Consider the following 18,263-nt stretch of genomic DNA (forward strand, 5'->3'; position numbering starts at 1 on the left):
GCAAAAGAAAAAATTAAATACTCAGAAAATTTCAGATTTGTGTTTTCTATTTTCAGAGAAGTTATGTCTAAAATAATATTAAACTTACTTCAAGAAGTGGAATACACAGTTATTAGATTTTTTCCCCTTTCTAAAGTAGAATAATACACAAGATATTAGGTAAAAACTTTTTTTCTAAGAAAAAGATACTTTCAGATATCTAAGATAAATTTTGTGATAATTTAGTGAGAACTTTCTTATGTGATTCTTATCTGGAAGAAATCATGCTTAAGGTACAGAACTTGCAAACGTCACTATAACTTATATCCTGTTTCAAATATGTTCATCCTAGTCCTTTGCAGCTGAGTTCTATAATTGAAACTAACCATCAGCTGTGAGATTATTTTTCATAGTGATGATGTTCTACTCTTTATTATAGGATTATTGATTCTATAAAATATATACATGTAAATAAAACAGGAAAGAGAGAAATTTAATATATTCAAGGTTTAAAGACTCCTTTCTGATAATTCTTATTAGAAAAAGCAGAAGTGACATTTTTAAAAGGAAAGAAAAGGCTTTTTGTAATACAGGTTTATATTTCTCAAATAAGGCAAGCGAATATATTGCTAAGAAAATACACATTTTCTTAAAGGCTCACTTAATATTTTTAGTAGGATAAATTATACCTTTAGATGTAATAACACCACTAATTGAGAAATTACTATATGTCAAGCTGTCCTAGGCAATGTGACATGTATTAAATAATTCACTTAAGTCTATAACAATCTTATGATCCTATGAGTGTGTATTTCTGTATACTATATTTAAAATTAAGCACACAATATAATGCTTAAAATAAATAATTTAGTTACTTAAAAATAACTAAGTTGCTAAAATAAGTTTACTGTTTAACATCTGGTTCCCTAGAACCATGAAAAGAACCTATGCTTTAATCAAATTCATATATCATTAATTTTAAACATAGATAATAAAACTGTAACATCTCTTCCCTTAAAATATTTCATGTGCAGAAAGTCCTGTTTTTAGCTCAAAAAATACTAAAACAGTTAGTATTTAAAACTATGAAGCATCAGAACAGGTTAAAGAATGACACTGTAACCTTCATTCTCTTGGATAGGCCACTGTGGTGGATAAATCTTGCCATCACGTCTTTTTTTTTTTTTTTTTGCCATCACGTCTTTTTTTTACCAAAGGTTTTTAAATGGTGTTTGATTGATTGATTGATTGATTGATTTAGGCTACGTTGGGTCTTCGTTGCTGTGCGTGGGCTTTCTCTAGTTGCAGCAAGCGGGGGCTACTCTTCGTTGCGGTGCATGGGCTTCTTACTGTGGTGGCTTCTCTTGTTGCAGAGCATGGGCTCTAGGAGCCCGGGCTTCAGTAGTTGTGGCACATTGGCTCAGTAGTTGTGACTCATGGGCTCTAGAGCGCAGGCTCAGTAGTGTGGCACATGGGCTTAGCTGTGCCGCAGCATGTGGCATCTTCCCGACCCTGGGCTCGAACCCGTGTCCCCTGCATTGGCAGGTGGATTCTTAACCACTGCGCCACCAGGGAAGTTCCCTTGCCATCACATCTTTAAAAACATTATTTTTATGACACATTTTGAATATTGAAAGGCATTCCATTATAAAATTAATTATAACTTGAAAATGACTTAAGATACTAGTGAGGTTTTAACAAAAATTTAACAGTTCTTATTTGGCTTTTTTTACCTATGTACTGATTTTTTTTTTTTTTTTTTTTTTTTTTTTTTTTGCGGTATGCTGGCCTTTCCCACTGCGGCACACAGGCTCCGGACGCGCAGGCTCAGCGATCATGGCTCACGGGCCCAGCGGCTCCGCAGCATGTGGGATCTTCCCGGACACGGGGCACGAACCCGTGTCCCCTGCATCCGCAGGCGGACTCTCAACCACTGCGCCACCAGGGAAGCCCCAGAGAAGCCCCTGTCTATTGAGATGATATTCTAGCCAATAGATGGAGAGCTATACAACAAGCAAGGCAGACCTCAGAAAACAGTATGAATCTAGCACTATCAAAGCACAAACACATTATCAGATGAGCATAAGGATTCAAGACACAAAGCATATGTTCTTTTCTAAGCTAGGAAAAACTCAACAGACTTTTTTTGTAGCCTGAATGAAATTTTCTTCAAGCCTATTCACCCCACTTGGCTTCTATTCACTGATTCTCTGTTTGGGATCATTCCTAGAAATTACAAAATGGACATGAATTTTGAATCACTGGAAATGTTCGTGTTGCGATGATAAATGAATGATTTGACTGTATGTGAGCTGACTTAGTGAGAACTCAGCCCCGAGTCTGAGTTCTCAGCCTGAACTCAGTCTCATCGTCCCTGGTCAAAATGCTATGTTACAATTTCTGGGTATGCAAAACAGAAGCCCCATGTGTGCCTTTGAGCGTGTGAATAAACACTGATGGATAAGCACTAGTCTCTGATAGTTTTTGCCAGCTTATGACATGAGGAAAATAAGGACCATGTGTTGAATCATAAGGATAAATTATTAAATTTTATATGACCACCCTATATTCTGAGATTATCTTCTTCCAATTTATATGTTTGTGGGGGGTTTTTTGTTGTTGTTATTGTTTTGTTTATAAAGCTGGTATCCCTTTGTGGATGCTCTCACCACTCTGAATCTCCCCTGCCTCGCCCCCCACCCCCAACTGCCCCCATGGTCTGTTATATTCAGAAGTCTGGGATTCTTTGCCTGGGACTATGTAAGACTATCAAGGGACTTCCCTGGCGGTCCAGTGGTTAAGACTCCATGCTTCCACTGCAGGGGGTGCAGTTTTGATCCCTGGTCAGGCAATTAAGATCCGCATGCCGCATAGTGCAGCCAAAAAAAAGACTATCAAATGGCTTTTTTCCCCCCTGAACAACCATCAAGCTCAGTATAGAATGTCACTAAAATTTGTAACATGTTGCTGCTATAAGTCATGGAATGTTACTTTATAACTAGAGTTAAGAAAAGTTTATCATTTTACCAATGATTTCTTTAACTAACTGAAACAAAGTTGTAGATAAGTGTGCACAGAAAAAAAATCTTTAGTAACCCTGTTACTTTCATTTCTTGTAGCTTAATGAGTTTTTAAGATAAACAGGGTAACTCAATTGTATCTAATTTGGTAGTTTTAAACCCTCACTAGTGTATGTAACAATTTACAAAAGAAGGGAATAGTTCTCAAAGATACCAAGTAAATTTCCCTAGGGGGTGTTTTCCCCTGTCTTGGCAAATTTTTTTTGTTTCTTTGTTTCCTTCAAAGTATATGCCACAATTTGTAATTTATTAATTTGTCTTTAATTTTTTTTGGCCTTTCCTCAGCAACATTTAATCTCCTTGAGGGCTGAAATCACTTTGGTCTTACACACCATTGTAGCCCAGCATTTAGTATGGGCTAAAAAAGTATTTATCGAATGTTAATAATACTGTTGTTCAAGAAACAACACATATTGAGCATTAACTGTGTGCCAGGCCATGAAGGTACTAAATATTTTGAATATCACTGTCATGTAAATCAAGACCACATATGAATGTGATTCATTTATGATTTGATTCTCCTTTTAAAACGTTTCTAAAAGACTTACCACTATAGCTACACGCCAGTGTCTTGTCCTTCTCTCCTAGTGAAATATGTCTTATTTACCCCCATCCCACCCCCTGTCCCCCGCAACAACCACTCATTCTACTTTTATCAGCATCATCAAGGAAGGAAGGAAACAGTGATGAACAGAGCTGGTGGCATAGAAGCTAGCAGGAAGATCACTTAGTTTTCTTTTTTTTTTTTCATTTCTAAATCATTTGTAGACAGTGTCCTGGTTTAATATACACTGACATTTCTTTATATTTGTTCACCCAGTTCTTCCAAATAATACTTTGATGATATTTTATAATCAAAAAGCTAGAAAATGTTCCTTACCAGATAAGAAATTACAGAATGTACAAATGCAGTTCATTCTCAGGGATACCCACACTTTTTATTTTGACATGATTTTAGATTTTCAGGTAAGTTGCAAAAATAGTATAGAGTTCTTATATAAACTTCACCCAACCCTGTCCAGTGTTACTTTCTTACATAACCATGATTCTGGTACCATTTTTGACCCTACCATATTGCCCCTGTGGTCAGTAGTGATGCTGAATGTATGTTTGGTTTGCCCTTCAGGTCCCCACTCCATCTTCTACACCCTCTTACATGACACAGGAGGCGGAACAAGATATATTTCATCATCAGTAGGCTTCCTTTTTCCTTTTGGCTTCTGATTGGGATCAACCAATGAAAGCAGCAGGAAACTGGATGGCAGAGTATTTATTTCCATACCCACCTCCCCATGACTTTCACTTCAAGAAAGATCCCATTATCAAGGGCCACACAAAAGCCCCTGTCCCTTCAGGCCTAGGAACGGCAATATCTCTCTGCTGTCATTAGTCCCAGGATGCTTTGTCATCCCTAGATTTTTCTGAACCCTGCCCACATCTTTTAAACAATCCCTTTATTAAATTCTCCCCAATACTCCCAACTGACTGTGTAATCTGATTTTCTCTAGGGACAGGGAGTGACAACCTAACTAAAGTGATATTACCTTAAAATTGACTTTCTCCCACCCCAAAACACAAAATAGTGATTATTTACATAAATGTTTCTACCAAGAGGAGCTCCAAACCATGCCACTCACAAGTACAAGTTCACGAATCAAGGCCTGAAATCATCTCATACCTTCACCTTACTCAACAGTCAAGCAAACAATTATAGCACAGCTAACATGCTGCCATCTATGAAGACAGATCAACTCCAGTGATCAACAAGAGCGCCTGAGCAGGAAGCTGGTCCTTCAGCCCCAGTGGGGGCAGGAGTTTGTGCTGAGCACCCCCACCCTCACCCCCATGATTTGGTGCCCATTCTGGCCATTAGAGTGCTTTGGACAGAAACCGTCATTTCAGCTCGAGGAAAACGCTCTCTGTAGTCTGGGATTTCAGATCACTATGTATAGTTTTAAACTTCGAATTGTAATAGAATGCATACAGGTTTTTGATATAGATAATAGATTGTTTGATATAGATAATAGATAATAGATTGTTTAAAGATGAGAGGTGTGAGACACACCAGGCAATTTCAGCCCCACAACTGGATTCAGTATTTAGTTAGCAGGTTCAGAGTAGGATGAGACAAGCTTCAATTCTATTCCCAATTTCCTTAGTCAGACTCTTCATTTATCCAACTACCTTCCAATAGATGAAGATGAAAATGAGTCAGGATACCTATATGTAGCAGCCACCCTGACAAAGAACAAGGGACGCAGGAGATGTGAAGACTTAAGAGGCCAGAGTCAAAGGAAGAAGAGTAGAAGTCTGGCACAATGCCAAAACCAAAGAAAGAATTATGAAAGGAAACCAAAGTGTAACCTGTAGATTCCCGTGACTGATCCCCTGGGTAGCAGCCAGCTGGAATGTTAAGTTCTCACCCATAAAATCCTAAATGGAAAGCTTTACTTTTCCTCCACCCTCCCTCCCAAAAGTTGGATTTAGTTTTCTTAACATCTCCTTCGGGCTATATAATATTCTACACTTGCTCTAACTATATTTTACACATATCAAGCTAAAATCTGAAAGTATTTTAGCATTTCTCCTGTGGAGCAGAGAAACAAAGCTTTCTTTGAAAAGGAACAAAAAAAAATTATGCCCAACAGAAAATTAAAGAAAACATTTAAAAATGCCAACATCAGAAAAAAAAATAATTTTTTTCCTTTTAGAGCATTTTTCTACTGTTGTACAACAACTGATAACTATAGAGGAAGTGAGCAACAGTTTGGTTCTGCTTGCTGTGGCACATGAATTTCAGCCATCCACAGGCACTTATTTCTTTTTAAAAGTCAGGGTCCATTGCCATGATTCAAAAAAGCAATACACAGTATATTTACTTCTGAAATTTATTTCAGGTGACAGGACACCCACAGACTAACAAAATAAACATAGAATTAAATAGTATTCCCAAAGTCCAATTCTACCTTGTAGGAAAGGCAGGTGATGATTTAGCTACCAAGATTAGTCCATGTTAGTTTGTCCATGCAGTCTCCATCCCTTTCTTCCATGCTGCTTTCCCACCCCACGCCACCCCCCACACACACACACAAATTTGAGAGCCATTTATAACAGCAGGACTGAAACTATTTCTCACTTGAAGATTTTAAGACAAAACACCTGAGATGGATACACCCAACACAGGAAGTGTAAAAAGAGATTGAGAAATATACTTAGGGATTTTAATGATATTCTTCTATAATTGGGGGAGGGGAAAGGATTAAAAGGGGGCAGGTGGATCAATATGCAGGAGAAAAACAGAGAAGGGTTTAATTTACCTTGAAAATAACCAGTATTCTATTTGTCCAGGCCCAGTGAGAATTTGTGCCAAGCAATCTCATTCATTTCACAGTGCCTGGCACATTGATGACTGTGTGGTAAATATTAAATAAATACTTGTTGGTTGATGAAAAATATACATGGCAATGCTGTGTACACACAGGAAACAGAAACTTGAAGTGGTCAGACAAATTAGAAAGCAATGCAAGGTTTGGTTCTGCATGTCAATAGCATTTTCAAGGTACACAACTGGGGAAACAAATGAGATTTTAAAATGTGCTATAGCCACAGTTCAAACATGTTGTTCCTCTATGAGTGCCAAAACTTTATTTGCAGAAGAAAAGCTAAGATTAAGGTAAGATATTTTCAATTATATATACACAATATAATTTTAAAGACCAGTCGTTTTATTGTTTAATATGTCTTCTTGAATTAAAAAGCTTGACTGCTCAGGATAGTTACATTCATAATAGCAATATACCACTTGAAACCTTTAACACATAAGCACCTATTTGCTAAAGCTAGTCTTGAACTTTTAGTAATGTCATATGCTTTTAAATTAACCATTTTAAATACTATACAAAGCTCATAACACAGACTGCTAGCTTATCACTGAATTAGGTAACTACTAAATACTCATTAGGCAAACTACTGAAAATAAAGAAAGCATACACAATCCTACAGCTCCATGAATGCCCAAATTAAAGATGATATAATGAGAATTTGGGATTAAGCAATTGTAATTTGGCTGTAAAACCTCAATGGCTTACACATTTTAAGCTGAACTAGAACCTCTAAGCACCTTTTCCTTTGGAAAAATCACACATTTTAAAATAGTCTCTAATGGAAGGTCCATTAAAATCACAATGGATCATAGCTGTCAACTTTAAATAGTGTCTTTCTCCTTAAGAGCTGAAGTTTACACACTGGTGCAGCACCACAAATGCAGATGCTACAAATGGAGCTACAAAAAAAAGCCACAAATTTTATTCACAACACTTGCATATAAAGTTTTCTGTCTGCAGACTCGTGTGGAGTTGAAAATAAAGGATGCTAATATGCATATTATGCAACGTATCAAAAAAAAAGAGAGAGAGAGAGAGAAAGAGAGAGAAAACACTTTAGTTGAGTGAAAATTCATTTATCTACTGAAAATCTGGGAGAATTTACATCTACTGTACTCCAAATTTACCCCTAAGTGACAGAAAAATACTATATGAAATGGAAAAATATTAAATATGAGTTAATCAATAGCTGATTACCTTTAAAACTTTGGGCTTCTTTTCCCTCTGGGGCCTCTTGTTTTCCTTTATAACCTAAAAAAAATCAAATTGCAAAATGAGCCTCCATATAAGAGAAAAAAAATTAGCTCCCACCTCCCCCCCCAAAAAATTTTTGGCTATTCTCTATAAAACTACTTATACCATCTAAAATCATCAACATGTTTGCTAGACAGAACCTAAAGAGCTTATGTAAAATGTACACTTCAAAAGTCACTGAAAAAAAGCCTTGCATAAAGATGAAGTAGGGAAATACCCTTTTTTCCCCTTAAAGTCTGTCTTAATTAGCCTCTGCATTCTTCACAGCGAAGCCCACGAGGTAGCCATCTTGCTTGCTTCTGCAGAGGAAGCCTCTACAGTTGAACAGTTCTGCAAACTGCTTTTTGGTATTATTATCATGGTGTTTAAAGGCAGCCCTGGCCTGCCAGCACTGTAGACGTGCTGGGCATGCCTTTTGCAAAAACAGCCCCACAAAGAGTGCAGCCAATGGCAATGCAGAGCTTAGCAACTCCAAAGTGATCTTCTCTGCCTAGCCTTCCTAGACAAAGGATCTCCTGTGCGGCTCCGCTCTCACCACAGGACACAGGCAGCCACAAGCTGCGACATGGAGTTCGCTGCAGAGGATCTGGTCGCGCCGAAATCACAGGAGGCTTCAGCAAAAACAATGCACACAAATCCCCCAGGTCTCCACCATCGGATCGATGGCGGATTCTCCCTGATTAGTAACCTCTTGGCGGCTCCGAGGGCAGGTCTGCGCGGGGGGAGGGGTGCGCGGTCCTATCTTTAACGTACAGGAGATATAACTGAGCTGATGGGGGCATTTGGGCTTGCTGAAACTCTGGAAGGTATTGTGCATTTTTACTTTATAAGGCAAGGCTAAATATTGGCGATATTTAAGGCAGGGAGGTTATGTGAGGACAGTGTAGGCTCAGCTGTTGGGCTGCGTGTCTCATTCCTCGGGAACCACACCTCTCTGCAGCAGGCGCTTTGCCCAGAAACACAGCAATTTGATTTCTGTCAATAAATGTCCAATGATAAAGGCGGATTAAAAAATAATAATAAAGCCACTTAAAAGGGAAAGGACAGGATGAGGGCAAGGAGAGGTGGAGGAGTTTTCAAAATGCACTTGCCACTCTGAGTGGCTGGAGGTTTCAAAAAGATTTCTCTCTCTTGCTCTGGACATTTCTGATGACCTTCATTTCCCAAAGAAATCCATCCCTTCCAGAAGGCGGATTCATAACTTTGGGACAGAAGAAGCACCTCTGGCTCCTCTGCCTCCCAGGATCATCAACTGTCACTGAGCATCTCTCCGCAGAGCTGCCAAGCAAGTCCCCACGTGGAGCCTGTCTGTGCACGGGCTGATGGACAGACACAGCCACTTACTTCCCAGGGATTGGGAGCCGAGCCAGAGGTGGAACAAGCAACCAGCCACACTCAACACACCTGAACTGCCCCCATGCCCAGTGGGTGGTAAGCACTGGGAGAGCTGGGCACCACAGTTAGAACTTGCCAGACCCTGGGAATGACAGAGCCAGAGGAGTTTAGCCCCTCCCTTCAGCTTCCTGGACATGGAACAGGGGCAGTAGACGAAGAACCAGGACAGCTGTTTGAGCTGGCAGGTCTCAAGGTCACTGCCAAAATGCAGTGCAGAGGCCAGTCACAGTCCCATCACAGCCACCTTGACAGCTGCACAGATCTTGGGAAGACAGCCTCAGCTCCATCTTCACAGGGCCAAAGTTTCAGCAGCACATTTGGGGGATTGGCAGGAGGGCCTCACTGGCTGCTCAGCCAAAGATTGGTTTTCCACTTGCAGTTGGATTCAGAACAGATTCCCACAACCAGAAATCGGGAACAGAGAGAGGGCCGGAAAGCCTGTATTTCATCACCCTTGATTCCTAGCCTTTCAGTCTGCCACAAAAGCACGCTTTTCTTGTTGGAATGGGAAGTCCAACATGCATTGTTTCCCCACTTTAAACTACCTCTCCCTCACCCACCCACTTTCAAAATTTTTAACAAATGTAAGCAGCAAGCAAAACCAGTGGATTTTGACCTAACCACGTCCACCACGGCAACTTTAAGCACACCGAGCCCACGCTAAGAAGCTCTCTGTGGGGAATGAAGCAACCGTGAAATGAATGGGTAGGAAAACAGGACCAAATACAAGATTTGAAAATGAGTGCTAAACCTTTTAACCCTACATTTCTTTCTCTTTGGAGATTTGTGTGTGTGTGGTAAAACATACATAACATAAAATTTTCCATTTTAACCATTTTAAAGTGTACAATTTAGTAGCATTAAGTATATCCACAATATTGTGCAAGTATCACCACTTTACATTCCCAGAACTTTTTCATCATTCCAAACAGAAACTCTGTACTCATTAAACAGTAACTTCCCGCTCCCGTGCGAACTTCTGTTCTACTTTCCGAGTCTATAAATTTGCCTGCTCTCGGTACCTCATATAAGTAGTATCACACAATGTTTGTTCTTTTACGTCTGGCTTATTTCACTTAGCATAATGTTTTCAAGGTTCATCCATGTTGTAAGATGTATTAAGAATTTCATTCTTTTTTAAGGCTGAATAACAACATTTTGTTACCCATTCTTCTGTTGATACACTTTTGGGTCATTTCTCCCTTTTGACTATTGTGAATAATACTGCTATGAACATGGGTATACAGGTATCTATTTGAGTCCCTGCATTCAATTCATTTGAGTATATACCTGGGAGTAGAATTGCTGGGTCATATGACAACTGTTTAATTTTTTGAGGAACCACCAAACCATTTTCTGCAGCCAAACTATTTTTTACCATTTTACATTCCCATCAGCAATGCACACAAGGGTAGCCCTATATTTCTTAAAGTGTCTTCCATTTCAATTACAGGTTATGCCTCTCCCCTTGAAGAGCCGAATAACATTTTTAAATGGCATCAACATTTTCCCAGGTTGATTGCTCACAATTTAGTAAAATGGCCATGATATATTAAGATATAATTATAGGGGACTTCCCTGGCCGTTAAGCGGTTAAGACTCCGTGCTTCCAGTGCAGAGGATGCGGGTTCGATCCCTGGTTGGGGAACTATGATCCCATGTGCCGTGTGGCGAAAAAATAAAAAAGATATAATTATATATTTTAAATCATTTTATTACCTGTGTGATCCATATGTTTCCCTCAATAAAATAAAATCAGGATCAGAGTCTTAGGTCTACTGAATATCCACACTGGTGAGAGGTCCATTTTTTAAAGCCCCATGGACAGGCGTTTTCACTGTATGGGATACTCATGAAACCACACAACATCGCACTTGGCAACCTAAGCAAACATCGAAGGTCTATGTTTAGTGTTCTGTAAAATGAGTTAATAATAAAGCCAAAGCTCATCCCAGCTAAATGGGGGTTAATGGAAGTGACCAGAACTAACATTAACTCCAAATATCCAACTGATACTACACCATGAAGATCTATACTTGTTTGAACACAGAGTAGATTGGTAACATCAATTAGTTGTGACCATCTGTTCTAAATCCTATACCTAGCGATTTGTCCATCTCAGCTCAAGGCTTAGGTGAAATGAACTTTGATGGAGAAAATAATCAGAAATTACTAGCAGAGAAAGTGGAGGTCAAGAGCCATTCCCATTATCCTATTTTTTTTTTGCAGTATGCGGGCCTCTCACTGATGTGGCCTCTCCCTTTGCGGAGCACAGGCTCCGGACGCGCAGGCCTAGCGGCCATGGCTCACGGGCCTATCCGCTCCGCGGCATGTGGGATCTTCCCAGACCGGGGCACGAACACGTGTCCCCTGCATCGGCAGGCAGACTCTCAACCGCTGCGCCACCAGGGAAGCCCTCCATTATCTTATTATTTAGGGCAAAATGCATACAACTAGATCCAGTTGAATGAATGACAAGTTGAGAAACTAAGACACATTGCGTTGTAGTCCAACCTATTCAGAACTTATTTTTGTCATTTAAATCTATTTGTTTTTCCCTACAAGGAACCATTATTAAGTTGCATGAGTTACTTAATTTTGTAATAACTCAAGTGTATTAGGTTTTTTCAAATATTACAAAATGAGATCTATCTCTTTTCTCTTAAAAGTCACATGATTACAGAGCTAAAAAAAGAACATCAGAGAAAATTTAGGTCATAGATAAACTGAGGCCCAAAGAGGTAAAATTACTTAACTCAGGTTACACAGCAAGTTAAAACCTGAACTTGAGCCTGAATCTAACCATTTACATTGCTCTCTCTATAATTCCTCTTCATTACTCAACAATAGAATTGGCAAATATCCCAAAATAACCTTAAAAGAACCATCTTCACACGCAAAAAAAGGGACTTCCTTGGCGGTCCAGTGGTTAAGACTCCACGCTTCTACTGCAGGGGGCACGGGTTCAGTCCCTGGTCAGGAACTAGGATCCCACATGCTGTGTGATGCAGCCAAAAACAAAACAAAAACAAAAAACACTTCAAAACCACACCCTTAGTTATAAAAATATTGAATCACTATGTTGTACACTTGAAACTAATATAATCCTGTAAATCAACAATACTTCCAAAAAAAACCCCTCACATGCATCGTTTTTAGGCTACAACAGCAGCTCAAGAAGATTAGTATTTTTTTCCTAATATTTGTTTATTTATTTATTTGGCTGCACCGGGTCCTACTTGCGGCACGTGGGCGTTGCGGCATGCGGGATCTTTAGTTGCAGCATGTGGGATCTAGTTCCCTGACCAGGGATGGAACCCGGGCCTGGAGCGAGGAATCTTAGCCACTGGACCACCAGGGAAGTCCAAAGATTAGTTTTCTTTTTTTTTTTGCGGTACACGGGCCTCTCACTGCCGAGGCCTCTCCCGTTGTGGAGCACAGGCTCCGGACGCGCAGGCCCAGCAGCCATGGCTCACGGGCCCAGCCGCTCCGCGGCACGTGGCATCTTCCCGGACTGGGGCACAAACCCGCGTCTCCTGCATCGGCAGGCAGACTCTCAACCACTGCGCCACCAGGGAAGCCCCAGTATTTTTTAAATTAATTAATTAATGTATATTTTTGGCTGTGTTGGGTCTTTGTTGCTTCGTGTGGGCTTTCTCTAGTTGCAGCGAGCGGGGGCTACTCTTTGTTGCGGTGTGCAGGCTTCTCATTGCGGTGGCTTCTCTTGTTGCAGAGCACAGGCTCTAGGCACACAGGCTTCAGTAGTTGTGGCTCGCGGGCTCTAGAGCGCCGGCTCAGTAGTTGTGGCACACGGGTTTAGTTGCTCCGTGACATGTGGGATCTTGCTGGACCAGGGCTTGAACCCGTGCCCCCTTAATTGGCAGGCAGATTCCCAACCACTGTGCCACCAGGGAAGCCCTAGGTGTATTTTTTAAAAGATAATATTGTGTGCCCTCAGAGATAAATTTATGAATAATTTCAAAATCCTACTTCTCTTTCTAAACATAAGCAGTTCTGCACCGACAAGAAACTAGACATACAGATACTGCCTAGGAGGAGTCTTCTTCTAAATTAATCTCGAGTTATTTACTATTCCTCAAAATTGATATCTGCGCAGCACAAAATCCTTCCAATATAAGCCACACTCTCGCCTCCCATGAAATCCTTCTATATGTCTCCTCTTATTTACTGTTGGAGACATAGCTTTTGCTGTGATACTTGGTTCAGATATTCCAAGTACCACCTTTTGTAAACTTCCAATCAATAAGAATCACAAAAAAAAAAGGCGGTTCATACTTTAACAGTTCTAATGGAGATCTTAAAGTGAGTTTAATTTTATGTCGTGTGAGACATAGGAACCCGAAAGGCTAACACTGGAGATCTTCTCAGTTTTTAATCGTGAGTGATTTGAGTCGATCCCCTGGCACAGCCTTTCCCTGGCTTCCCTCCCCCACTTCCTTCCCTGAGGCTTATCTGCAGTAATGCTTTTTCCCTCTAAGGGGCCTGGTCTACCAAGTATCCAACTCCATTCTCTCTAGCAGTCCTGCTTACTGCTGGTAAAAATAACTGCTCTTCAATAGCAAGAACTAAGGAACAAGTAAGCAAGCAGTGATCTTCAGCAGCTGCCAAGTGAGAACAGTTGACAATGAGGTGAACCATAGATAATGCCAGATACTAAACGGGGCTAAAATATCCCCTCTCCCCAATTTCTTTTCAACAATTCGTAGTACTAACTTGAAACTGACAAGTCTACTACCTCTATTACAGTCTAGATCCATAATTTGCACAGCGAAATCCAATAACAGCATCTATGGCTTTTTGTCAAAAACAAATCACAAAGGATGCTGCAATTTAGAAAATATTTCCCCTTTTGTGAATGATATATTGAATGCTTCTTATTATTCCTAGTCTGTCCTGTGTATTTTATAATTAATGTTATTCTTTTTTTTTTTAAAGGAAGTTCTGTACCTTCGGGCTCCTTCTCTATGTTATTCATGCAAGAGAGCTGACTCTAGAGAGCATTGTACCCTCAGTTTTTTGTGTTTTATTTATTATTTATTTTTTATTTTTGGCTGCATTGGGTCTTCGTTGCTGCACGCAGGCTTTCTCTCATTGCGGCGAGTGGGGGCTACTCTTCGTTGTGGTGCGCGGGCGTCTCATTGTGGTGGCTTCTCTTGCTGCAGAGCATGGGCTCTAGGCGCGCGGGCTTCAGTAGTTGTGGCGCGCGGGCTCAGTAGTTGTGGCTCCCAGGCTCTAGAGCGCAGGCTCAGTCACTGTGGTACACAGGCTTAGTTGCTCCGCGGCATGTGGGATCTTCCCGGACCAGGGCTCAAACCCGTGTCCCCTGCAATGGCAGGCAGATTCTTAACCACTGCGCCACCGGGGAAGTCCAATACCCTCAGTTTTTGATCTAATAGCAAAATCCTAAAACTGTCTTGTTTCACTGAGAAGCTCAAAGCATTTACACACATACAACTTCTTTCAGAGAAAGTTAGACCTAGGTGTCTCCTAAGTTTAGCAAAATTAAGCCAATTTGTTAATTCATGTTTTGACAATGAAATACCCCCATTTAATAACCAAAAACTTAAAACAATAGTGTTGTTTTAAAACAAGTGTTGGGCACTTTCAATATGCAGACATGGTGCTGGGCTCCCCGCTCCCCACTGGACCGTACCATCTCAGGAGAGACAGAAACAGATAATTATTATGAAGTAGTATAGAAAAGGGATGAGCCCAGAAATCTATGCAAGTCCAGAGAAGGCTTCCCAGAGGAACTGACATTTATTTCCACTGTAAGTAGGAGTTGGTTAAACATAGAGGGACAGAAGAAAAGTATGTGCCCCAGATGGAGGTAACAACATATACAAGGACACTGGGAACACTGTGGCTATTGACAGTAACACTATGGGGAGAAATGCATATAAATAGATAGCTACAACATGGGCATTAATGCGGGTCATTGAGAATGCATATGAAGAGATGTAATCAGCCTTAATTCTCTACCATTCTGGTTTGAAATGTTTCTGTTCCATCCTTCAACTTTCCATAATTGGTCCTTTCAAAAGACAACGATACCCCTGTTAAGTTGTTCAACACAAACAGCTACCTTTTCAAGAGAACTAAGGAGAGGTGACTGGTTTATCCTAGGTCTGAAACCTTTGTATCTTAGCTAGAAAAAACTCTCATGTAACTAAGTCTCCTAATCAGAATAAAGCAATATTTTGAGAATAAGTGTATGTAGGTTTTTGTTGAGATGAGATCAGTTACTCAGGAAGGGTTAACCTCTTTAGTTTTTGAACTAATTTACTCGAGTTCCACACAATCTATGGAGAAGCAAGATTTGCCTGCCAAGAAATGTTACTCTTTCAGCTGGGTAACTCTGGTTGTACTGGAGAGATGCTTCTGATGTTTGGAGAAAGGGATGCCCTTCTTTTTTGTTCATTCCAGAAATAGAACAGAGAACACCAGCTATATTCGAGGCACTGCCTAACACCTGTGGAATCTCTGACAATGAATAACTTTTCCATTGAGCTTAACTCAGGTAGAGAGAAAAAAGAAAAAACTTGACATGAAGCCCACAATATTTATAATTATAGAATGCCTAAAATTAATTTTTTCTAAAGTCTGTTTAACTTTCTTGATATCCAAATACTTATTCAGTGGGTACATTAGCTCTTGTTTAAACTAAAATAAATAAACAGTCCTTGATATTCTTACTAGAGATCTTTTTTTTTTTTTTTTTTTTTTTGGGCTGCAGAGCATGTGGGATCTTAGTTCCCCAACCAGGGGTTGACCAGGGATGGGACCCGTGCCGCCTGCAGCGGAAGCATAGAGTCTTAACCACTGGACCTCCAGGGAAGTCCTAGAGACATTTCTTCTAACTTGAGATTGCCATTTCATTGTCTGAGGGGATCATTTTGAGCTTTTGCAATGTAAAGCCCTTTAGGAATAACTTGTGGGATCAAGAGGAGATATATTTGTCGTAGCAAGAAAACAAAAAAGTTATTTTCCCCACAGTCCACCTTAGAAATCAACAAGTATGGAGCTCAAGGTTATATCCGTGTTAACTGTGCAGATTTAAATGAAAAACTTGCCTATCTTTATCAGGAATGTTTTAGCCTAAACGATTATAATGGCGTTTCCATAGATACTCTTAATGACTAGTTAAGAAAATGCAATTTTCCACCAAATCTGTTTGATTTACCTGAGTTCCAAACACTTATTCAAAGTGTACATTAGCTCTTGCTGTTTAAAATAAAATAAATGGTTCTTAATGTTTTTACTAGATATTTATAAACTGTGAATTGATATTTTCCTTGCTCATAACAACAGTTCTTTCATGCACATCATTTGAGAATAAGTCAAACTGCATTCACTGATGCTGTGATTGTGTCCAACTTTATGAATATATACCATATTCTTATAAGGCTACTTTTGCTAATCATCATCATAAATGAAGCATTAGTGGGTTTGGGGAGGGGGTGGTGGGGATGAAGGACCACTATACCTAACAATTCTCTTAATTGTAACTATGTATGTGATCAAAGAAAATTAATTTAGATTTTTTTAAAAGAAAGTAGTATTTCCTCATGGCTTGTCCACCTTAAGATGTTACATCAAACAATATCAAAATATGATCTTATACAAGATCAGTATGTCCTTGGTGGGATCCAAATCCCAATGATGCTTATTAACTATGGGACCCGGAGTAAGTTAACCCCCCATAGACTCAGTGAGGGACAAAGCTGACTTTAGGGTTAAATGCTGTAATGGCTATGAAAAAAGCTTCTGGTATGGCAGCTGACTTGCAGGTGGTTCCACTACAGCAACGGAGAATGATGGCTGTCACATGAACATGTACAAATAAACAAGGTATTAAGCAATTAAAACTCATTTAAGGGCTTCCCTGGTGGCACAGTGGTTGAGAGTCTGCCTGCCGATGCAGGGGACACGGGTTCGTGCCCCGGTCCGGGAAGATCCCACATGCCGCGGAGCGGCTGGGCCCGTGAGCCATGGCTGCTGAGCCTGCGCGTCTGGAGCCTGTGCTCCGCAACGGGAGAGGCCACAACAGTGAGAGGCCCGCGTACTGCAAAAAAAAAAAAAAAAAAAACTCATTTAAGGGCTTCCCTGGTGGCACAGTGGTTGAGAGTCCACCTGCCGATGCAGGGAACACGGGTTCGGGCCCCGGTCCGGGAAGATCCCACATGCCGCGGAGCAGCTGGGCCCGTGAGCCATGGCTGCTGAGCTTGCGCGTCCGGAGCCTGTGCTCCGCAACGGGAGAGGCCACAACAGTGAGAGGCCCGCGTACCGCAAAAAAATAATAATAATTAAAAAAAAAAAGATTCTTTTTTCTTTTAATTTTTATTGAAGTATAGTTGACTTACAATGTTGTGTTAGTTTCTTTCTTTTTTTTTTTTGGCTGTGCCGTGTGGCATGCAAGATCTTAGTTCACCCACCAGGGATCGACCCTGTGCCCCCTGCATTGGGAGCATGGAGTCTTAACCACTGGACCTCCAGGGAAGTCCCTAGAGAGCTTTTTTTTGGTGTGTTAGTTTCTGGTGTACAGCAAAATGATTCAGTTGCATATATATATGCACATATATATATTCTTTTTCAGATTCTTTCCCATCATGGGTTATTACAAGATACTGAATATAGTTTCCTGTGCTATACAGTGCTATATAGTTTCCTGTGCTATATAGTTTCCTTGTTAAAATGAACCTAGTATAAGATTCTTATACAACATCTCTTTCAAAGTTTCAAAAGTCTAAAAGATAGCAGCAATCGCCTTAGCAGGGCTATCCTTAACCAGTCCATATTTTGGTCCCACTTCTCTCTATCCTCCAGGTTCTTCATATTTGGCTTCTTCCCCTTGCTCAGAAACATGGTGGTTAATTTTATTTATTTATTTATTATTTTGGCCATGCCACACCGCTTGTGGGATTTTAGTTCCCTGACCAGGGATCGAACGCTGGCCCTCGGTAGCTGAAGTGTTGAGTCCCAACTAATGGACCTCCAGGAAATTCCCGGGAACATGGTGCTTTAAATGAGCACTTACCATCGAAGCCAAGGGCTCTAATCCAAGATCAACTGTGTAGTCTTAGACAAGTTACTTGTCCCGTCTAAGCCTCAGTGTCTTACTTTATACATTGGGGGAAGAATGTATGTTTCA

The 18,263-nt window shown here is 40.4% G+C and overlaps 1 protein-coding gene across 5 annotated transcripts in view; it reads right to left on the reverse strand.

Moving 5' to 3' along the window:
* The window catches only part of TET1 (tet methylcytosine dioxygenase 1), a 123,663-nt gene that overhangs the window by 85,794 nt on the left and 19,606 nt on the right, over window positions 1-18,263 (reverse strand). For 4 of the 5 annotated variants that reach the window (XM_060033755.1, XM_060033754.1, XM_060033753.1 and 1 more), the window contains exon 2: window positions 7,640-7,693. The exons of the other annotated variant lie outside the window; for it this stretch is intronic. In XM_060033755.1, coding sequence (XP_059889738.1) covers window positions 7,640-7,693 — 54 coding nt within the window. The remainder of the gene's footprint in view (window positions 1-7,639; window positions 7,694-18,263) is intronic. 5 annotated transcript variants of the gene reach the window in all.

This window comes from Delphinus delphis, chromosome 16 (assembly GCF_949987515.2).
Source record: "Delphinus delphis chromosome 16, mDelDel1.2, whole genome shotgun sequence".
Classification (NCBI taxonomy): Eukaryota; Metazoa; Chordata; class Mammalia; order Artiodactyla; family Delphinidae; genus Delphinus; species Delphinus delphis.